The sequence below is a fragment of the Mesoplodon mirus genome (genome assembly GCF_964341445.2).
Source record: "Mesoplodon mirus genome assembly, chromosome: 15".
In the NCBI taxonomy this organism is placed as follows: Eukaryota; Metazoa; Chordata; class Mammalia; order Artiodactyla; family Ziphiidae; genus Mesoplodon; species Mesoplodon mirus.
In genome coordinates this window covers 68,735,627-68,759,093 of record NC_138991.1, presented here as the reverse complement: position 1 = coordinate 68,759,093, position 23,467 = coordinate 68,735,627, and the positions used below count along the sequence as shown (strand labels likewise).

Sequence of the window (23,467 nt, the reverse complement as noted above, 5' to 3'; positions counted from 1 at the left end):
TTGTTCGGGTTTTCTGTACCATAGTACCCGATACAACTCTGATGAAAGACAGTGTGACTCAGGACCTCTAGAAGAACCGCCAGGCCATCCAGAAGTAGTGGACAGTGGAGCAGACTCTGCGGAAGGGGTGGGTTTGAGCTGCAGAGGTGGGGAAGAGTCTCATGGCAGAGCTGACAGTGGAAACAGAGATACAGGCACACACACAAGTCACACACTCATGGACCACAGGCACCCATTGTCCCTGGACAGTAACCTGATGCAGTGGAGTCATGATGCCTTCGAATATCTTAAGAATGAAGTTCATTCTACAGGCTTCGGCCACAAATCTTTGATGAATGATGTAGTTGTGGATGGGTAGACAGATGGTTGGATGAATCGGTAGGTTTGTTCATTGACTGATTGGAAAGGGCAAAATAGATCTGTGATCGCACGACTTTTCTTCCATTCCTTTTCCTTTATAGGAAGAATTTCCATCTGTTGAAGAAAAATTCAAAATTATTGAGAGAGCTAAAAAATCTGGACTCCCGACAGTGGTATGTGAAAGTATATCAAACCACCTTATTCCTGTCTGTCTTTGTGTGTGGGGGGCGTGCCAGATATGGCTGCAGAAGTGATACCCCTGCAGAGACCTAGCAGCTGGTGGCATTTGCACAGGCCATACCTTTGGTAGTTTTACTCTGAGCAGTAAACTTACATGTTTGCTACACAAGGAAGAGGTCCCCTAACCTCTGCCTTGATTGAGAGCCTTTCAGCCAGTGGACACTGGTTCTCATTTCATCTCTGCAGCCCCTCTTGTCCTGCCGGCCCAGGTCACATAGCCACCCATGTTCACGGACCTCGTGGTTTGGAGCCTGTGAGTCTGACTCCATGGGCCGGCGTGCAGTGGTCTCTGTTCTGTGGGGTAGGCAAGGTTAAGACCCCGGTGCTGTAATAAGGCACTCTCTAGCCCTAACCCTCATTCTCCAAAGCAGGTCGGATCTCAGATCTACCTCTTTTCCGTACAATCTTAGAAGCAGTTCCAAAGATGAGCTCTGACCAGTGTTTGATCTGGGGAAATGTGTGCTTCTGAAAACATCTCAGTCCGGAGCTGGTGTTGTACCGGGTACATAACGGGTGCTTGGAAGAAATGAATACACTGCTGCCTTAATCTTGAGTTTTTTAAAAATCATTTTTTAAAAAAAGCTCTCTGTTCCTCTTGTATTCCCTTTAGGAGCATCATTAGGCATCTCATTAGAGAAGAAAACCTGAAGCCGTTACTCCTCACACTGTCCTTCCCCACGTTCAGTTTCCTAATAGTTGTTGTGCTGCTTTTTCTCCAGAGGAAGAGACCGAGTTCTCTGTGGAAATTTGGGGGGGGGGTGGATTTTTGCTGAAGGGCTCAGGGATTCACTGCCCCTTCCCTCTTGTCCTCCAGTAGGAAACAAGCGGTCACTTGGGTTCCAAACTCAGCTTTTCAAATGTATGCTGAATTATTTCATGCTCCTTCGTATTAAGTGAAGACACTGGTATCTTGTGATTGTGGCCAATTTGTTGAGTGTTAATGCACTTTAGTTGCATGAGGTACAATCGAAGTAGCTCCCTGGCGGGGCTGTTGCAGTATAATACGTTTGGAGAGCTGATTGGCAAGTCCTCTCCCCCGCCGAATAACCTTCACCTAAAACCCCAACTCCTGGGTTTAGTGTCTTCTCAACATCTAAAAAGGTATCCACTTACTTTATGGTAAAGGGTGTTTTCAAGGTTCTTTTTAGAAAAAAAAAAAAAACCAGAAATAAGTCGAGGGCTCTTTAGCTCTGAGATCCTGTGTACCAGTCAGTTAGCAGGTAAGGACATAACCTCGGCCCTCAACTTCCAGTCAAGATGTTTCTATTTATTTCTGGCATCAATTTATTTCCCTGCTGTCAAGGCAGAGTTTCTGCTCAGCACGTTCTGAGGAAAAGGAGAGACCACCTCACAGCTACGATTTGTATACTGTGAAGTTAGCAGAGCTGTAAATGGTGTGATGAACGTACATACAAATTAAAGAAGGCTCCCCTTTTCGATATTAACACCTCTTGCCACCCCATGGTAAAGTGGAAGTTACAGTCGTGTTTCTTTGTTTGGCTTTTTAATGTGACAACACAAGGAAACTGAGCCATCCTGGTCTATTCGTAATAAGAAAGAAAATGCGTTCTGATGAGGAAGAGGAAATGGTTGCTTTTCTGTACGTGTGCCCCTGCATTACCTGCTCCTTCGAGCACTGGTCCTGCAGCTTGTGGGTATGAAGTGCCGTTGATGTTGCTAATTGTCCTTTCAAAAGCCTGGCTCTAATAAGGCCAGACACAGCGTCTGCATCCTCCCAGGCTCTCCGCGGTGCTAACATTTTGGAGGCTGTGAAATTTGATGAGTGTTTACAGCTGAAGGTCACCTTTGCTCACACCTCCATCAGTCACACAGTCACCGGGCCGAGCCCTCTCTGCTCCACATTGAGTTGATGATGAGGATCTGTAAGCAGCTACAACGTAAAAAGCTTGGACTTTAAGGAGAATAAACAAAATCATTTTCAGATAAACCTGAGATGTTTTATGTGTGTCAAGTGTATAGAATAGAGAAAAATTAAATGCTGAGGACTTTTAAATATATAGACAGAGCTGCAGAAAGGAATTGAGTGACTATCCTTTTCTTTCCATTTGTTGAAAGAGACTGTCTTTTAGTTCATAGCTTATGACCTCTCTTACCATCCAAGCTCCCACATGATTACAGCTCTTAGAATAAGCTAGTCAGAGTCCAGACTGCTGGCCAGCCCTGCCTGCAGTCTGGAAGGAAATGATGTCACAGTTTTGGGCTCCATGTGCCTGAGGACAAGCTTTCCAACAGGCTGAGAGCACAAGGTCTCTGCTAGAGCACCACCCACTAGCATCCGTCACCCCCTACATCTGTTCCCCTGAGAGCAGCACCCCACCAGCGTGTCTGTCAGGGCCTTCAGGACACCCACCTTCCCCACTGGCAGCAGGACAGTACACTTCAAAAGCCTTAAAAGTGGGCAGTGACCAAGGCTTCATGTCCATGAATTGATTTTAAGGACATACCAAAGATAATGTGAAAACGTCTTTCAAATGGAAGCAACCTAAATGTCCAATAGCAAGGGCTGAGGATATGGAATATTAATATAATGGAATGTCACACAACCATTATCAGTAACTTTGTTATACAAGCACACGGTATAGAAATGTTCGCACTCCAACACGGTTTAAATGGTGACTTTTCGGTTATGTATATTTTACATAATTTAAAAAAGTGTTCACAGATATTTTAAGTGAAAAAATCAGTGGCAGAACACAAGATAGTAGCTTCTCATTTTGTGTGCAAAAATGTATCCTGAAGTAGTAACAGTTATCATTTCAACATAGAAGCAAAGAACATTAGTGGGTTTTTTTAATTCTTCTTTTTCCTTTCTATATTTTCTAATTTCTCCTCTAAGTATGGTAATTGCATGTAAACTACGGAGGGACATGAATAAGCTATCTAGACAAATAAAAGGAGCGTACTCTCCTCCTTGATTTATTTTTATGACTTTCCAGTTGAGTTTCATTTCATTCTGCTAATGAAGTAGAAAAATAATATTCCTGCAGAAGGAGATATTGGATAATATGTTAAAATACAGAGCCCAGATTCCACCACTGTTGATGTCTAATCGGATTATAATGTTGAGGTATTGAATGATAAGGCAACAGAAACATTTCCACGTTGTTTAAGTGCTTGGTAGTTTTTCCTATGAGATTTTTTCAAAGTGTATGGTAAAAATCAGGAGAAGAGTGGAACTGCTCTGGAAATGATAATCTAAAATTTTAGAACGTAGAGACTGGAGTCAAGGTCTTGGGTGATGGAACTGCGGAATGGTTCTTGATTAAAGCTCTGGTCCAATAAGAGCGGTGTCTTTGCCTCTGAACTGTCTCCAGATCACTTGGTGTAGGTCTAGTGACTTTGACACTTTACTCCAGGGTATAGTTTATAGAAATGGTTATTGACATGTTCAAATATATCATCGTATCTCTGGTCAATTCAACAGAGTTTTAACTGAGCAACTTCTATGCACCAAGGACCTTGCTAGATGCACAAAAGTTTAAGAAGCAGGGCTGCTTTCCTCAACGTGGTGTCACATTTACCTGATTTAACAGCAAAGTGCCCCAAATCTATCATGGAGGAAGTGGATGAACAGTTTATATGTCCAAAGAAGTTTCCCTGGACAGCTGTCCACCCTGCGGGTGCCGCCCCTCACAAAGAAAGTACCTAAGTGTGTTCTGCTTTGAAGAAGTAGTTTCCGTTTCTCACAAAGTCTCTGCCAATTTTACAGTTCCAATCAGCGAGCTCCCCGGTTTCCTTATCTCAAAGTGTGGGAAGTGAAGTATGTGTGGTCACAAGGATCTGTTCACAACTGATAGCTCTCTGAAATGCCTTCCAAGGTATATTTTTACCGAAGTTGGAGAGAATTTGTCAAGCCATGTGCTCTTACATGCTGTTCGTACATCATACCTCTGAGAGAGTGGTCTCAGGAGCCCAGGCTGCCCTGTCTCAGCTCCCGGTGTCCTGCTTGCTGCAAGTGCTTTTCTGTCACTTTCTGTGCCTCCTTTCCACCGTGTCCGCGAGGAGGTGATGATCAGACCTGTCTCATTAGGGCGTCTGCAAGGATAGATGAGACGTGTGTTGAGCCCTCTTGGAACAGTGCCTGACCCCTTGTAGGTTCTCAGCAAGTGGAAGCTGTATAGTAGAAGCATAGGTGGCAGCAGTGAAACAAACTTTTGTATCTAAGTATTCTAACTCCTTTAAATCTACAAATTACAGCCGTGAGACGCACAAAATCGCGGTGTTTTACGTTGCTGACGGCCAAGAAGACAAGTGCTCGATCCTTTCCAATGAAAGAGGAAGCCGAGCGTACGAAGACTTTGTTGCTGGACTGGGATGGGAGGTAATTCATTTCATTCAGGAGGCATTTATCCATCAGTGCTATTTAAGGATGTATGTAAACTAGTCCTTGATGGTCTAAATTTTTACGTATGTTTTTACATTCAAATATAGCATGGGTAGAGTTCTGGAGTTGAAGAATATATCGAATTTGACATCTTCTATCAGTTATTTTTGTACTTTATACACCAACTTTTGTTTCCCCTTAACTTTCTTCTTAATATGATTTCATTTGCTTTTCATCAGAACTGAATAGTCAGATCGGCTCTCCCAGCTATAGACAGTGTGTAGTAAGAGAGGACAGTGGGCAGAGAAGCAATGGCTTTGGTCCCTACATGGAGGTTGGAAAAGAAATCAATGGTGAAAAATGAAGAGTTGGATGAAGTAAAAAGTTGACTTGATGGTAGCCATGATGGTTTAGCTCTCAACCTGTTTCCCTAAGGTAGATCCTAGGATGGTTGATATTTTAAAATTTTGTTTTTTCTTTACTAAGTCATAGTCTGACCAAAAGACATCTATACATTTATACACATGCACACATACACACACATATATCTGTCTCCAGAACATATTCCCCGAATCTAAAAGAATTCAGAGTAGTTAAAATGGAAATCAGCATATCTGAAATAATTTTCTTACTTTTTATTACTTTTGTTTTGGTTTCTGGGTTATCTATGCTGTGGGAAGCTCTCTGGGTGCCTAAGCAAGACTTAACTCTGAAAACTGAGTGTTAGCGCAGGGACCGATGTGGAGGTAGGGACAGGGTAAGGGTACATCAAGGTCAAGACCATATACTTCTGAAATGTCAAGTCAGTTTTAGTCTAAAAGAGTTACTGAACTTTCAATAAACTGTTCTTCTTACCGATAAGATGACTTCTTACTTGTCATAGAATATACTTATTATTTAACCAACATTTTTTAAAATTAGTTAATTATTTATTTTTATTTTTGGCTGCCTTGGGTCTTCGTTGCTGCGCGCGGGCTTTCTCTAGTTGTGGTGAGCAGGGCTACTCTTCGTTGTGGTGCGTGGGCTTCTCATTGCAGTGGCTTCTCTTGTTGCGGAGCATGGACTCTAGGCGTGCAGGCTTCAGTAGTTGTGGCATGCGGGCTTAGTTGCTCCGCAGCATGTAGAATCTTCCCAGACCAGGACTCGAACCCGTGTCCCCTGCATTGACAGGTGGATTCTTAACCACTGCACCACCAGGGAAGTCCTAACCAACATTTTTAAACCATACATTTCTTAACTAGAGTTTTAAGAAAAGATTAGAACATTAATTCAGTGTATGTATTGATTGTCTTTAGCACAGAAGAAATTCTTCCATTTCTTTTTCTTTTTCCAATTGTGTTACCATAGGTGCTTTACTGAAAGAATAATAGTTTATGAAAAGTAAAAAAAAAAAAAAAAGAAAGAAAATACCAAAATGGAACCTAAGCACTGACTAAGTGAACATTCACACATAGCTTGAAAAAGAATTATAACTCAGAGACTTTTGGCAGTGGTATAAATTGGAACAACCCTTTTGAAAGGCAATTTAGGAATGGCTGTTAAGTTTGGAAACTTTTGTACCCCTTGACCTGAAACACTGCTTTGAATGCTCCTTCTGGTTTGAGAAAACAGAAAATCCCACAAATCCAGCAATAGGGGAGCTCCGTGTGTGTCTATACATATATACATATTTAGGTATGGGAGGGGATAAAGTTGGAGAAATATGCACCAAACTTTTGATAGTGGTTTTCTTAAGTTGGTAGGATTTTGCAGGCCTTTCATTGTTAATGTTTCTTTAATATTTAATGTCATCTAACTTTGTATTACATTTGCTTATAATCAGAAAACTATAAAAATGAACATACTGAGATTTTTAAAAAACTCTGCATTCCTGCTAAGTGAATAAGAGCGGCTCCCGTTTGACCTCCACTCCTTTCCCTCGTGACTGTGTCAGGTGGACCTCTCAACCCACTGCGGGTTCATGGGCGGACTTCAACGCAACGGCAGCACGGGCCAGACTGCCCCCTACTACGCTACGTCGACCGTGGAAGTGATTTTCCACGTTTCAACTCGGATGCCATCAGACTCAGATGATTCGCTCACCAAAAAGGTAAAAGGCCTCCTTGGGGACCATGCTTGGCAGCCCTGGTTTGTAGGTGAGGCACACCTGGGACAGAGTGAAGGCCATGGCCTGATGTACACGGAGACCGGTTTCCTTTGGATGCGACCTTGGGGTCGCTCTCCTCAAGCTACACTTGTCATGAGTCTGAAATATCCAGCTTGGCACAAACTAGATAAAGAAATGCATGAAAAGCAATCAGTCGTTTAAGTCTTCAATCCTGAGGTTAAGATTTAGGAAAAGGAAGGGTCTTAAATGTTGTTAACTTTGGATCTTCTCTCACATGACTGTTAACTGAGAGAAACTGATGCTGCCAACCTCTCGGGTTGGCCAAGGTCATCTGACGTAAGGACCCTGTACTGATGGGGTCAGAGAAAGCAGGCACCCCCAACCAGGGCTGCCAGGGGTGCAGCTTAGCAAACGACTGTCAAAATGGCAAGTGCAGGTGCGCTGCTGCCTGGCTGCCCTCCTCTCGGGCCCCCACCTCTTGTTCTCCAGAGTTCAAAGGAAACCTCCTCCACCTCTGAGAAAGCTCTGCAGGGTTCCCCCTATGCTTTCTAACTTGCAGGATGTCCACCTCAGGTGACTTGCAGGAAGTGAGGGACATCCCAAGAGAAGAGGACTTTTTACTCTGGGGAGGAAGCCTAGGAATCTGACCCACATCTCTGTTTGCAGATGAGAACATCTGGGCCTCGCCTGCTGGTGGGGGGCAGAGTCCGGAATCCCTGCCTCACACCCACTCTCTTCCTGCAAGGATGCCAGGAACCTAGGGCAGTACCTGGTGGGTGGAAAGCAGGCCATTCCCATGCCTGATGGGCGGTGGCAGGGAGACGGGGTGGGGGTGTCTAGCATGGTGGCTGTAGCCAGGGTTCAAGTGTGTCTCCAGGTACTTCACCAGCCCGTGCCTCAGTTTTCTGATCTATTAAATGAGATTAAAAACACAGCCCACGTCCCAGGGTTGCTGGGCAGTAGGTGAACAATGCCTGTGAAATGGCTGAGCGTGGGGCTGGTAGCATCCCTACCCGGCAGCCCCCGTTGTTGCTGACCGGTCTGATGGACTCTTTCCTCCCGGCCTGTTAGGCAGGTGATTGATACTGGCCAGGGGGCCTCACTGCACCTGCCTCATTTCTCTCCTCCGCGGTTTTGCTCTTTCATCACTGCAGCCACGGACGCCTGGACCATGTACACGGTGGGCAACAGAGCTAGTGGGACCTGAGAAGTTGGGTCACAGCATGAGCAGATCCCTGTCACAGCGACCAAGGGTATCGGATGGACAGAGCACGACAGGCTTTCACTCGGTGGCCACGTGCTGGCTCCCGAGGGCCTGGGGAGCTGCCTCTACGTCTTAGGTTTTGGTGGCGGCGGTGTTCTTAGTGAAGGGGACCCTGCCCGCAGGCATGCGACCTCAGATTACCAAGACCCTAGGCAAGACTCACACCTCCTTTTTATTGGCCGTACCTTGTAAATCTCTGCTACTCTGCAAATGTGTCACCATATTCTATGATTTTCATATGACTGAGAACTATTTTGTTAAAAGACAGCTTTATATTTTAAACATTTAAAAAAATTATTTCCTAAGTAGGATTGACTTTTTTTTTTTTTTTGAGAAAAGACAGTGTTTTCTTGATAAAATACCATGTTATGAATACTTTTTCGGGGCTTGGCCGGGTTGTAAGGTTCCCTACTGTAATAATCAAAATGCAGCTGATACCTTTTGCAGCTCCAAGATTTAGCATCATTAGTGACAAACTCTCTCTGTCAGGATGTCTCACAGCTCAACTAAAAATCAGTCACAGGAAAAGCAGCCCCACAGTTCCTTGACTTATTCTGACTAAATTGTCCCTAACAGCTTAAAAATGAGCTGCAAAATTCTAAAGTGATGCCTGCTCTCCCCTGCCCCCATCACGGGGGCACTTTTTCAACCCTGCAATCTGGTTGCAACCCCACACTGAACTCTTGATCCTTCACTGCAGAAATTTGTTAGCTCCAGCTAGATTAGATTTTTCACAGCTAATCTAACTGCTGTAGGGGTTTGCAGAGTGGGGACAGAGCTGTGCTATTGGATTTGTCCAATTCATTTGACTCCAGGACTATAATTGCACTTACGTCTTACAAGGCTTTTATAGCCTCAGGCTGCCCAGCCACATAAAAAACAAATTGGCAGTGATACACTGCGAGTGGATGGGATGAAAGGCCCACATTATCAGACTGCAGGCAGCACTGTTCTGGCAGGAAGTTTCTTGGTTAATTTACAAATAAAACTTAGATTTTAGGATGGGCACACTGTCAGCTGAACAATGGGGATGTCAGGCCTGCCTGTTACTTAGTTAAAAGTAGCAGCCGGGCCCACTGAGGAGCAGGAATTCTTCAATCACACAGACGACTCCTTCTGGAGCCAGCTGGCGCCGTAATGCAATTAGTCGGGAAAGGGGGTCAGCCCATTAGGTGTGTCCCAGGGCCAGTGTCACAGTGCGCGCCGCCTGGCAGCGGCGGGCAGAAAGGCCCGGGCAGAGGGACTGCAAAACTCTGTCAGGATGAGGAGGGGCAGCACGCGAGCTCATTTCTTAAGGCTTAAGCCCTGGGCGCTCGTTCCGAGCCTCTTGTGCGTTTGAAGCAGTAGCTAGCGTGAAGGACGGCTCCGTCCAGATGACACACGACTCTGGTCAACGTGACTTGTGTGCACGGGTTTCTCACTTGAGGGCCTGTCGTCAGGATTCTCCAAAACTCACAAAACAACGTCTCCGTAATGAAACCCCCTTTAAATCGAGTGACACTTGGAAGCTTCCAGAGTATTTCCGTGTGTTCTGACGTGGTTGACAGTTTGGCCGGGTTGATCTTACTTGTTTTACCTGCCTGTGTTCTTGTCGTGGGCACAAGAGGGTGTGTCCTTGCTCTTTGCTCAACAACCGGTCCCGGTCCCGTGGCCTCAGCTCTTAGTTCTGTGCGTTGCCTAATTAAACTGACGCGTGCGGAGGTCTGAGGCATGTGACCCTGAAAGCAGCTTTCAGATGATGAATCTCGTGTTATCACCACCTGCAGAATCGCCACACTGGGAGGGTGGGCCCATTCCTGTGATAACGTCCTCCCTTGCCCCAGTCCTGAGGATATAGTTGCAAACAGAATTAGGAGAGACTTCATTGGGTTATGTAATCGAGTTACCTAATTTAGAAAAGGGAGGATAACTGCAAAATTTCAATAGTCACCGTATTACCTCAGAGCTAATGCCTTGCCACTTACACGTCTGGCCAGGGAGCTGTCCCAGGTTCTGGGGTGCTGGCCTGTGGCGGGACAGCCACACAGGAAGGCTGTTCCGTAGGTGTATTGGTCCCATTCAGAAGTTCATGCCAGCCCTGCATCAAGGGGCACAAAACTACCCAGAAGGCTGGGTCTCTCTGCGGGGCGAGGAGAGTGGGTTTGCACCCCGGGGCGGCCCCGGCTCTCACAGTCCCCTTCTGCTACTCTAAATTCCTCCCAAAGTTTCCATCTGAAACTACTCCTATTTCCCTCAAAAACATGCCTTTATTGTGCTGCTGGTGAGCTGCTACCGCATATTTGACTCCAAAAGGATTGAATTTCAGGAGTGCGTTGTGAACTCCTTGCATGCTTTATTGAAAAGGAAAAAGAAAGAAAAATGGAAATAGAGAAAGAGAGAGATAGATGCCTAGTGTTACTGTGAAAATCCGGGGTCTTCTTTTTTAACTATTTATGTAACGGGTTGGTACACCTTTTGCCTGCTACCCTTTTAGTGTTTATACGTAAGAGAGGAGGAGAAGGAAAAAGACATGTACTGGGTGATTTTGCGTTTAGAAAGTTGTAGACGCCGTTGAATTTTTCTGCACTGTCGTGCCTCGTGCTCAACGCCTGCAGTGGCGTGTGTCCCAGAGCCCAGGTTCAGACTCAGCTGAATAGAGCGCCTCACCTAGGAGCCACCTGAGCTCGCACCTCACCGTAGGTGCAGAGGTACAGTGGTCCCCAGAGGTGTGACAGAGGGAGGGAGAAGCAGGCATTGCAGCAAACCAGCCTCCTTTGTGACCTTGTAAACAGAAAGGAGACCTATTGGGGTGATCTCAGGTTTTCCCTTTGTGGTCAGAGAGTCTATAAAGAAATTGTATTTATATTAAAGTGTTTTAAATGCATAGTACTTCAGAGCATCCTTTTTTATACTTTAAGACAAAACCAAAGCATTAGCTTTGACATAACATCTCTGCTGTACTAAAGTGCCTCCGAATTTAGTCACTTTTAGGGTTCACCTGTTAAATAAGCTAGGAAGCAAGACACACTTTGTCATGGTGGTAGATGGCCTCCTTCTGCAGTGGGTGCAGGGCCGGTACCTCACATCCTTAGGAGGCGTCCAAGGGCCTTCACCAGTCAGCCTTTGTGGGTTTAGGACTTCAATTTCAGCCAGCATTTTCACCTTCATAATCGAGTTTGCTTGAGTCACACTGCCAGGCCTGCCCAGATGAGCTCACCTGCACTTTCTCCAGCCTGGGACACACAGTCACTGTGCAGGAGCTTTGTCGAGGGTGTTCTTGCATTGGACCCAGCTGGGCCCTGAGGGATGCTCACAGGTTCCCTTCCTTGGAGGCATGGGAAGCCCTCCTCAGAGAGGCCACAGGAGTCTCAGACTTGTTTTTGGGCCACGTGACCTCTTGTGTATAAAGTGATACACGAGACGGCTGGGGGAGTTGAGCTGTGACAGTGCAGTTGCCCTGGCTACAACTTAGATGGCCATGGGCAGTGGAGGCCAGGTGGGTCAGAAGCCCCAGCCAGCTTCCAGGCCACCCTGCCTCCTACACCTTGGCAGGGGTGTGCCCCGCCTTCCTGAGCCCCCTCCCCTCCTTATCAGACAACATAAAGGTAATGTGGCCTACCTCAGAGAGTTAGTGGAAAGACTGAACAAAATGTATGTGTGAACAGACTTTCTCTACAGTAAGGTACTCTTCAAATGCTAGGTACTAGTGCTTGGTATTAGTCTTTTATGAAATTTAAGTAACACATTAGTTTCTTAGACAAAGATAGTGTTATACATACTTTTCCTTAAAGGTTTGTCATAAATCTCGTTTTTATGCATTTGGTAAGGATTGTATTATAATGGCTTCTGTTCTCTTACACTCGTCTTCTGTTTTTCTTAATAACCATTGAATTCAGAGCCTAATGAAGCTCTACTGTAATATGGAATAAAAGTCTCACACCGTCCACTGTGTAGAAACGTGCTCAGCCACATACTGCATAAGGCTGTGCTGGAGGAGTAAAATTAAATTTTTTAACAAATCCTAGAAAAGGTCTTGTACCTGCGATGCTTACGTGCCTCTCTCTCGGTTCCAGTGTGTTTCATAGAAGGGCGAGCTGTGTTTTTTTCGTGTACTTGTGCTTTTTTAAAATCCCCACAGAAGGCATCGATGTTGTAGCCTTTTTCGGTGGTGAATTATTTTTGCCTCTGAGTATAATAATTCAATTTGTAAGCCACGACCCCTCCTAAAGTGCTGTGATCACTCTGATTAATAAGGAACCAATTTGCCGTTGCAGCTCCGTCACTTGGGGAATGACGAGGTCCACATCATCTGGTCTGAACACTCCCGGGACTACCGCAGGGGGATCATCCCCACCGCCTTCGGAGACGTTTCAATCATCATCTACCCCATGAAGAATCACATGTTCTTTATCGCGATAACGAAGAAACCCGAGGTATGTTTTCACCTCGTTATTCTTCTGGCTCGTACAGGCATTTGCCATGTGATTCACTGTTACTGAAAAACAGTGATACCAGTATGCTAAAGGGGCCACTTTACATGTATGTGAATTATACATGCTAAATAGGAATTAAATATGAATTGGGATTTTCAAAGAATCTTTCATCAGGAGCACAGAATTCTGTATTTTATTACTGAGACTCTGAAAATTATAATGTAAAGACACGTATGGTTTTTTAAATGTTTTTAATTTTTAAGATTTTATAATTTAAAGAAATTGTCATTTAGAACTTGGGGCATGTTGATTAATAACAATAAGAGTTGAATGAGCCCCTTGTCACATCTAGCATTTTGTGGGTAGCTGTGGGTATGGGATCCAGCCTTGCCTCTGCCGCTGCTAACGGGGGTCAGTCCTGAAGGATCGCGGAAAAGTCCTAAAGAGCTGGGCCTCCATGGCTCGGCCCGTGTCGGGGCTTCTAACAGTGGACGTGCCTTGCCACCCATCAGTTCAGCAGGGTCCATTGGCATCGATCACGGGAACAGCCGGAACCATCCAGGGCCTGAGAGCCGGAACCATCCAGGGCCTGAGTGCCGGGACCTGGATTGGCTTCCGTTTCTGTCCTTGCCCTGCCTTTAGTGGTGGTTTAACAGTGCTTGATACAGTGACTTGATCTTATTTGCAGCTACTAATACAAGGCGAGTTTTTTGGGGTTTTTTTTTTTTAGTTTTTTAATTAGACATTTAGTGTATTAAGTCTCTCCTCAAGAAAATGACTTTGTGTGTTTCAGCTTGGTATTAAATACAACCTTCATTTCCATTCCAAATTGTCCTCCTGCAGGAGCTAAAAGTTACTGTTCTAAATACTCGCTATTTTTAAGCTTTAAAAATAGTAGGTAAAGATTTCCTGGGATTTATAACCTAATCTAAAGTGTTTAAGTTGTGAGGATTAAATGAGCTAAGAAATGAAAGGTGCTTCAAACAGTGCCTGGTCCAGAGGAAAAGCTACTTAAGTGTTAATGATAAAAATAATAATAATAATTATTATTATTATTGCTATTATTTTTTTTGTTATTGTTACTACCATGAAAATAGAATAAATAATGACAGTGCTAGTCAACTCCTGAACTCAGAAAAGCCCCTACTCTGGCTGGTGAGAAGCCTGACATAAAGGGAACCCTCTTTTCTATTCAGGGAGCAAAGATGCCAAAGTTCTTCATGTTAAATATTTGTGTTATCTTTGGTTCAAGTCTCTGTGCATGCGAAGTGTTCACGTTTGTATAAGAAGATGGCGCTTAGTGCTAATAACATTTGCGTGTGTCCATGAAGGACATTAATTTAAAAAATTAGACTGAAAATTTTAATATTAGACAACCAATAAATTTAGTATCCTGTAGCTTTCACAACTGGAGAATGTGTTTCTTTAATATTTAGTATGGATTAACTGGCTTTATTAGTTCATTTTCAGCACGGCCCTCTAAAATGTCATTTAATGTCCTAAAAATGTCACTTTTATTTTTATAGTAAATTAAGAACGTAAAAGGTATTTGAGTTCACTTCATAGTGTCCAAGTGATTTTTGAAAAGGTATTATAATGCAGGAAAACAAGTTTCTTTAAAAAACGTGTACGTTTTATAAATTTGGCCATAAATTCTGACAAGATGAATCGAGCAAAGCGTTTTCTTAATATTTCAATTCAAAAAGCCTAAAGGGAAGAAGAGAATAATGGCCAACTGGAAATTTAGTGTTATCCCCACATTTAAAGGACAAACCATTACAATGTAATAAAATTAATCCAGACATTTCCAGGGCAAGTGTGGCTGACCTTTTGTTCACCAACCACTGACCCCAGGGTGAATGCGAGAGGCTTGTGGAGGGAAAGTCTGTTTGTTTGGCTTCGGTCCCTGGTATTTAAATTGCATTCCCTAATCAAATGAAAAGGCTGTCCTCTCTATCAGGTTACAGAATCCATGGCAACATTTGGCCTTTTATATCCATAATGTTAGCCTTTTTGTTCGCATCTAAGTAGAGACACCTGGAGCAATGTTAACATTAACCGATTTAGCATTAATAGCTTCATTATATAAGAATTTCTGATCAGATAGCTGTTACTTTTGTTATATTGCTTCAGCTTGTATTGTTGTCATTTTTTATCTCCCTGCTTGGCAACCAGGCAATGATTTGCAAATTTTTTTTGTCTTGATTAATTAAGCAATATAATTATCAGTAACCACGATGCAGCCTTTGCTCAACAAAGCTTCGGAGAGAAAACAATGGTAAGTCTGTTAGTATGAATGCATTCCACGCGTCCCAGATGCATGAGGATATTATGAACAATGAGGGGAAAGGCCGCCTGGGAGCGGGGACAAAGGGTGCCACGCAGACTCGACACACTGCGCATACCGCCAGGGACGCGCCGCGGGCTCCCGGGGACACAGACGCCTCGTTAGATTACAGCTAGTCAGCAGAGATTAATTCTCAGCCATTTGGTGCAATAATTTACCCATTCCCCAGTATTTTCACCAGAGCGCCTTACCACGGAAGGGAAGGCTTTGTACTTGAAAGGTTTATTTAACCTTGCCTACTTTTAGCGATCGCCACCAAAATCAGTATGTTTGCTTAGAAATGGTCATGACGCAGCTGCTTGAAGTTGAGGAAGCTCCTTCTCGGGAGGGCAGGCTGTGCACGAGTTTCCAGAATGATAGGTAGCATCAGAGCTGTCCGTGGAAGACCTGTATCTTTTATCTGAACGTGGTGTGACTTTGTGGTCTGAGTACACTTTACCAGCCTCTGGGTAGCCATACTTCTCTAAGAATAATTTTAATCCTTCTTTAGGAGGGGAAAAAAAAAAAACCAAACCTCATCAGTACACAAAAGTCCTGCTCACTGGATAGAGTCATGCATATTCAAATTGTACTTTCATTCACTGGGCCTCATTAATAGCCTGTGTAATAATGTGAGGCTGTTTGTAATACAAGCTCACAGACAGCACTGCTTCCAAGGCCTTTGAAATTTAACATATTTCGCTTTTTCATCCATACACCTCCCTTAAATATACAAATTATGTGCCTGGCAGAATCCGCCTCCTCTTCATAATACAGCCTTTGCAAAACGGTATGTCGAAGGACCACGGCTGCGCTCGTGTCAGGCAGGCATCTGAGAGGGTCTGCTCCCTTCTTGAGCTTTTCATTGAACTTTTTAAAAGATACATTTTAAAAAAATCAGTGTGCTGAGCAATGTAATATCATTGTTAGGTTACTTTCAAGATAAGTCTGTCTCCATAAATGTGGATAGCGTAGCCTTTGGTCACGGAAAAGAAATGTGCTGTTGTCAGACTTGTGGGTTTTCCTACTTGTATTACTAAGTCAGTAGTCAGAGAAGACGTACACATGGGGCAGAACGTGAGTGATTTACAGGGTTTGTTAAAGCGCCCAGTTTGTCCTGCAGAAACGTGATTCATAAAGCCTCCAAACTGCAGGAGGTACCCGTGTTACTTTCCTTCTTCCAGTAATTGGAAACAGTATGGGTACTCAGCACATTGGCTTGTATGAATTTGTGAAGGTATGTTTTAGCATTTTTGTCATGTTTCTCTCCAGGCACATGAGTGACTGGCTGGTGACTATCTGACCAAAGGGTAGATGAGCGGAAGAAGCCTTGACCAGGAGCAGTTAAGACAAGAGGAAGCTGTGGGAAAGTGTCCTCTTTGTCACCCCAACCAGTGTCCATTTTGTAAATGAAAAACATGTTAACATCCTCTAGACTCTCCTTACTTGGCCATGGTAGTTATGGGCCTGGAAGGAAAACAGGTGATGATTCAGTCCTTTCTAAGAAGCGCAGGCAGGAGAGAGTAATAGGATAGGAGCTGGGGACCCCAGAGTTCCAGTTCCTGTGCTGCCACAGTGGGGGCTGTCTTGGGCAAGTCTCTTAATGTCTTTGGACCTTAACTTCCTCAGGTGTAACATTCAGCTTGGGGACCAGGGTATCTACAGTCTTTCCGGGGATTCTAAGCACCCTTTTAAGAGGATGGGCCCTCCTTGGGTCCTCGTGTTCCTAGATGCCCATCCTTTCCCTAAGTTGCCCCGAAGCTGCCGTTGAGGTAGTTTCTGGCTCCCTTGCAGGCTCAGCAGCTGTTGTGTGTGTGTGTGCGTGTGTGTGTGTGTGTGTGTATCTCTCCAGAATGACACCTAGCCCAGGACCTTTCCCTGGAGTAAGTGCTCAAAATGCTAGTTAGGGCTGATGCACCAGAAGCCACAAGAGCATCTGCACATTTGAGGCCAAGAGGAGCCAGTGTTGGCACCTGTGTTTGGAAGGAAATCTTTTCCTAGCGTGGCTTTATTATAAAGGGAATGCGTTTGACTGCAACATGGTTATGTAAATTTTCTCTTATTTCAAATGTTCAATTTTCTTATTTATCTCAACGCCAACCAAATAATCTTTTTGAGATTAAGTCATACGTTTTAAAATACTTTGGGACATTCTCAGGGAAAGTAAGTTGTTAGTTTTTGAAAATGTAAAGAATCATTTATTTTGAAAAGATAACTGAGAATACTGAATAACCAGAATTCACTAAATATGTTATTAAGTGGATTACTGCAATACGTTCTGTTTTGGTAATTTATTATTATCGTTATTGGGAGTTTTTAAAGTAGAGGAATGACACTGGGAACTTTGTGAAAAGGCAGCTGTCATTTGCAGATGTTATATCAAAATCAAATTTCTTCTCTAATTCATGGCCACTCCTAATTTGAGGAATTCCCTGGATACAAGAGATCTATATTATTCCTTTTGTCCAGTTTTGAAAGACTATCTGAGTCACCCACAAACAGTTGCCAAAGAGTAATAAGGAACATTTATTTATAAGATAAGCCTCAGTACAGATGGAAAAAAATCTATAGCCTATTATTAACTCATAGCTCCTGTTTTATCTTTCACAACAATTTGGCTATTAAGAATTCCTTCTCAATTGATTTTCCTCAAAAGTTGCCATTGTTTTCCCTTTTTTTCAGTTGGTCTTTGATAATATATCTTCCTGCTTTTGCCTTATCCTCCTCCTTTGGCCAGAGCCAGCCTGTGTAAATGTATTCTGAGTGGCCAGTGGAAGAGCCCGCTTTGTGTCAGAAAGTAGGACAGTTCTCATCCTCTGCCCCAAGTGACCTCAGCAGGAAGGGCCTTCGGGCCCACGATGCCCGCTCTCTGACCCCTCGGCAGACACGCATGTGCCTTTCAAATCTCCGGCACGTGGCTGCACGCACCCTCGGCCAAAGCTGGGCAAGGCAGGCTGGAGTGTCAGGAGTGTAGAGAACTCCTCCGTGAGCAGGACACAGGCCCACCGCCCCCAGAACAAGAGGCGTACTTTCTGTGCTGTACTTGAAGTTCATTAGTTTGTTGTTTGTTGTAGTTGGGTTTTTTGTTGTCTAGTTTTCTTCATGAATTCATTTATCACAGCTCCATCTCACTGATTACGGGACTGCTTTTTAGGGTTAGGGTTAGGATTAGGGTTAGGGACCTCATGACAGGTCCGTGGAGCACTTCTCCCCCACACCTCACCGTGGCATCAGCCCGACTTTTGTATAGTAACAGGAAACAAACAAAAGAGCTGCACATCTGAGACCTTATCCATGAAGTCTCTAGAGAAACCCAGACACAACAGGGGAGTCAAAAACGGAGGCATCCAAGGAAGCTTTAGCCTGTGACTCCTTCATCTGCAACTTCAGCAAACCATAAACACAGCCTGACTCCTGGCCAGACAAACATAAAGCCTTACACTAAAGGCCTATTGACTTCAGTTCCTTTTACCTGGTATATCATGTCCAGCTATCAACAAAAACATTACAAGTCATACTAAAAGGCAAAACAACCCCCACAGTTTGAAGAGACAGACCAAGCATCAAAATCAGACTCAGATACGGCAAAGATTTTGAAATGATCAAATCAGGAATTTAAAAGAACTATGATTAATATGCTAAAGACTCTAATAGAAAAAAACGGACAACATGCAAGAAGAGATGAGTAATGGAAGCAGAGAGATGCAAACTCCAAGAAAGAATTAAAAGGAAATGCTAGAAATCATAAACACTGTCGCAGAAATGAAGAATGCCTTTGATGGGTTCACCAATAAACTGGACGGGTGAGGAGAGGAGCTGTGAGCTTGAAGACATGTCAATAGAAATATCAAAACTGAAATGCAAAGGAAAAAAATGATAAGAAAACTGAACAGAGCATTCAAGACCTATGGGATAATTATAAAGTGTTATATACCCCTAATGGGAATACTAGAAGGAAAAGAAAGAGAAAGAAACAGAAGAAATAGTTGAAATTATAACTTAAAGATATTTTTATATAACATATATTTTAATATATAATTATAATATGTGAAAAATTTCCAAGTTGATGACAGACACCAAACCACAGATCCAGGAAGCGTAGACAACACCCAGGAGGATAATACCAAAGTGTCTACACCTAGACATATCACATTCAAACTGCACGTCGCAGACTGAATGTTTGTGTCCCCCCACCCCCCAGAATTCATATTTTGAAATCTAACCGTCAGTGTGATGGTATTTAGGGGTAGGGATAGAGAGGTGATTAGGTCATAAGGGTGGGGCCCTGAGGAGTAGGATTGGTGACCTTATAAAAGAGGCCCCAGAGAGCTCCCTTACCCCTTACTGCGTGTGAGAACACAGAGAGAAGACAGCCTTCCATGTACCAGCCATCTTCTGACGTCTTGTTCTGGGACTTTCCAGCCTCCAGAACTGTGAGAAATAAATGTCTGTTGTTTACAAGCCAGCCAGTCTATAGTACTCTGTTAAAGTAGCCCAAACAGACACTACCAAAAATCAAAAACAATGGGAAAATCTTAAAAGAAGCCAGAGGAAAAAAAATAACAACTATAGAGGTTCAAGGATAGGTATTACATTGGACTCCTAGCCAGAAATCATTCAAGTTAGAAGCAAGCGAAGTAAAATATTTCAAGTGTTGAAAGAAAAAAACCACCAGCATGGAATTCTGTATTCTTCAAAAGTGAAAGAAGAAATGAAGACTTTCTCAAACACAAATTAGGAAATCTGTAGCCAGTAGACCTGCCTTGCAAGAAATATTACAATAAGTTCATCAAAAAGAGAGAAAATGTTACAGAACAGAAACACATCTACTTTAAAAAGGAAGAGCCTTAGAGAAGAAATAAATGAAGGTAAAATGAAATCTTTTATTTTCTTATTCTTAATTGATCTAACAAATAACACTTTGTTCCGAACAATAATAGCAACGATGTATTCAGTGATTATAACTTATGGATAAGTAATGAATGACAGCACTGTTATACGGATGGGGGAAGAATTAGAAATATTCTGTTATGTGGTACTTTTACTACCTATGAAGCAGTAAGTGTTATTTGAAAGAGGACTTGGATTAGTTATAAATGTATATGTCAAACTCAAGGGCAAACACTAAAAGAAGTAAAATGTATATAAAATACACACACACACACACACACACACGTGCATGTCTGGAGGACAGGGCCATGCCTCCCCCTCCACATCCCACCCTGGACCATGGAGCACATGAGAAGTGCTTGGAATTTAACACATTTTAACTTTTTATAAAATGTTCAGTCCGTGGACTTCTCAGTCTTTCTGACAAATAACGTAACTGATATTTCTTTTTTCCAACGGAAAAGTTGTTATACTTGAATGCAATTTTTTAACCGATGTATCTGTCACCCACTTTGGCATCTCAGGCACAAATGCAGGGCCAGAACACACCCTCTCAGTTCAGAAGTTCATATCGTGGGATCCTGAGCTTCCCAGAGGGGGAAACTGGCAGCTCCTGGAATCCTAGACACGGGGGGTAGAAGTGCCCTGAGAAACCACCGGTTCTGACCTCACTCACGCACAGATGACCCTGTGAGGGTCAGCCTGTCTGTGCAGCCAGCATCCCCGGTGCCTACAGCCCTGTGAATAACCACACCCAGAAATCACTCCTTTCCCTTTGGCCTCTCATTTTGGCCCTTCGTTAGTTCAAGTCTGGCACTTGATTCTCTCTTTGTTCATTATAACTTTTTGGTTGTTTTAGGTTGACTTTGGGGATCTGGTCAGAAACGTGAGAAACTGTGTTGTTTGCAATTTTCATGAAACACCCCCAAATAGGTTCTGTTCTCCTCGGTTCGTAAGGCAGGATTCGGGGCAAGGCACGTGGTGTCCCCGGTGGTGGGACTGCTCCGCCCTGGTGCCTTGGTTGGTGGACGTGAAGGCCTGCCCCTCAATGTGAGCCTTGTAGGACCACATCTCCAGGGATGGTCCCTGTCCGCATCGGTGATGAGGCGGTTCTGGTTTCGGGGTAGGTAACCAGACGGCTTCTCTGGGGGGGATGGGCATCTCCCCGCATGCCTAGTTGCCCATGTGTAGAAGCTCTTTTCTTCCGTGTCTTTCCTTCCTGACCTCTTATTCTAACATTATTTTCCAGCTCACAAAGGTCTGTTCATAGAGACTGTGGTCATTATTGACATTACTCTTCACTTCACAGGCCTTTGCTTTACTCCCATCTTTTTGTAATGTGGCTTTTCCCTCCGAGTATAAAAACATGCATTCTTCCCTACCTGACTTCTGCGTTTGGTTCCTGACCACTTAGTTTGCAAAGACCATCTCCAGGTTAGCTCTGTGGCCTCTACCAGGTTGTATCTCCTAGCGACACGCACAGACTTGAAGAGCATGCTTTCATCGTGGCCTTTTCATCTCATGAATAAACGCAGAAAATTTACCTGGTGCTGTGTGTTGCCTGCATTTGGTTTCCCGGGACATTAGGTGGGTGGAGAGGCTGCAGGTGGGCAAATATAGCAGCAACGAGTTGTGAAAACGAGCTGGTTATTTCTGCTGGGCATTCACGGAGTCTGCTGTCAGCTGGGTCCCCCGGCTGTTCTTCAGTATTTTCCTGTATCTCTCAGTGATTCTGATGCTCCATGCATTTCCCAAGGTACCAATTCCAGAGCTTTACAATCTTCTCAAGTCCACAGTCTAGGCTTCCCTCCTACCTTACCTCCTTTAGTGCCCAGCCTCTGACTTACCCAGGAAGCCCCTCGGCAGCAGCGTGCGGGCCGTTGCCGGGTTCTGTTGACACCCTTGCTCTTTATTTATCTGTAACCTTTTAGGCACATCTTTTCACACAACACCAACTAATGCTCAGCTGGATTAACACCTCCTGACGTACGTGGTGGGGAAGCTGCCTTAGCAAAAGAGCCAGTGCCCCCCTCACCCTTTCCTTCCCGTCTTATACCGTTTGCCTGGAGTGTACCTCCCCTCCCACCACTAGTCTCTGCTGACGCCCACGGTCATGTCCGCCTTCTACATGAAGGTTTCTGAGGCTTCTCTAAGCTAGAAGAGGACTCTCTGGCTATAGAACGTTATGTCTGTACTCACCCTAAAGCTCTTTTTTTCTCTTCATCTTTCTGCCTTCTTGAATACATATTTTTATCTTCCGTGCAAACTGCCTGTGGGCAAGAGCCGTGACTTATTTCTCTGTATTCCTCTATAGCCCTCAAAGCAGGCAAATACGTAACTATGAAACAGATGAAATCTGATCTCCCTGCCCCTTTCAGCCTAGAAAGGTTCTGTGTACTCTTCGGAAGTTTCAGGCAAAATTTGAGAGTCCTCTGATTATCCATTTTTTCCAAATATTATCTTCTGATATTTAGAGAACATATTTATACATATACAGAGATTAAAATATTTGGAAATAAACATTCGCCTCAGAAACATACCTTATATTTCTTCTAAAGTTTTCACCCTTATCTCAGAAGTATACGATTCTCCTACATTCCCTCTCATTAGGACCGTACTGTTTGCACCACACTCAGTAATATAGCATTTGAACCTTTCAGCCAGTCTGTGAGGGCGGTAGAGCAGACCACACTGCCCCTGGGCTCCAAATACGTCCACGGTTGGCGCAAGTGTAGCAAACGTGGTTTCTGGGTAGCCAAACCAAGTCCAGAATTTGAATCCCAGTAGCGTCGATCTCTTTCTGAGTAGAAGAGTGTTAGTTGTCACACCTGTGTGCAGAGGCTTATTAATGAAGGACTGTGTACACTTTACAGGCATATGTGCGGAATCCTAGACCTTTGATTAAGTCACCCCCCTCTTACAAGAGAAAAGCAGTGTCAAAGAGCTGGGCACAAAAATCGTGGCCATATCTTTGTTATGAACAGATGCCTTTAGTTTTTAGAAAGGGATGCATAACTGACCAAACTGGGTAAGTCACACCACCCAGACTCTGCATTTACAGCTTCCAGCACAGCCTGGGGCTCAGCAGGCCTAGATCTCGTGGCAGTGTTCCAGTTCTGAAAGCTAGAGGTCATCCATGAGGAACTGGAACAGACCTCAGTTGTTGATTATCCAAAATGTCTCGACTGAGTCCTTGAAAGATTAATGTCCACAGATCAAATGGAGATTTCCGATCACTTTGTGTGTCCCAAGGATTCTCCCTTGTCCTTGCTCCAGCAACTGGGTGCCTCCCTGTGCTGTTTGGCTGCACAGTGTTGCAGCAGGAACTTCTCTGCAGATGCGAGTCTTCTCTGCTTTCATGGGATCTGGCCAAGAGAACCTGGCTGTGAAAGTGCCTTGGACTAGACCCGGGCCGGATGAGGAGAAAATCATTGGGGCTGTACTTTCTAGCTTTGTGCTTCCTCTCACGGCTGTTCTTCCTTTCAACACGGAGCACATGAGAGGGGCTCCACATGCATCTCCT

General features: G+C 44.1%; 1 protein-coding gene across 5 annotated transcripts in view; it reads left to right on the top strand.

Moving 5' to 3' along the window:
- Positions 1-23,467, top strand: part of RALGAPA2 (Ral GTPase activating protein catalytic subunit alpha 2) — a 284,049-nt gene that overhangs the window by 173,657 nt on the left and 86,925 nt on the right. For all 5 annotated transcript variants that reach the window (XM_082643726.1, XM_082643727.1, XM_082643725.1 and 2 more), the window contains 4 exons: positions 462-533; positions 4,819-4,942; positions 6,879-7,034; positions 12,570-12,728. In XM_082643726.1, the coding sequence (XP_082499852.1) occupies positions 462-533; positions 4,819-4,942; positions 6,879-7,034; positions 12,570-12,728 (511 nt within the window). The remainder of the gene's footprint in view (positions 1-461; positions 534-4,818; positions 4,943-6,878; positions 7,035-12,569; positions 12,729-23,467) is intronic.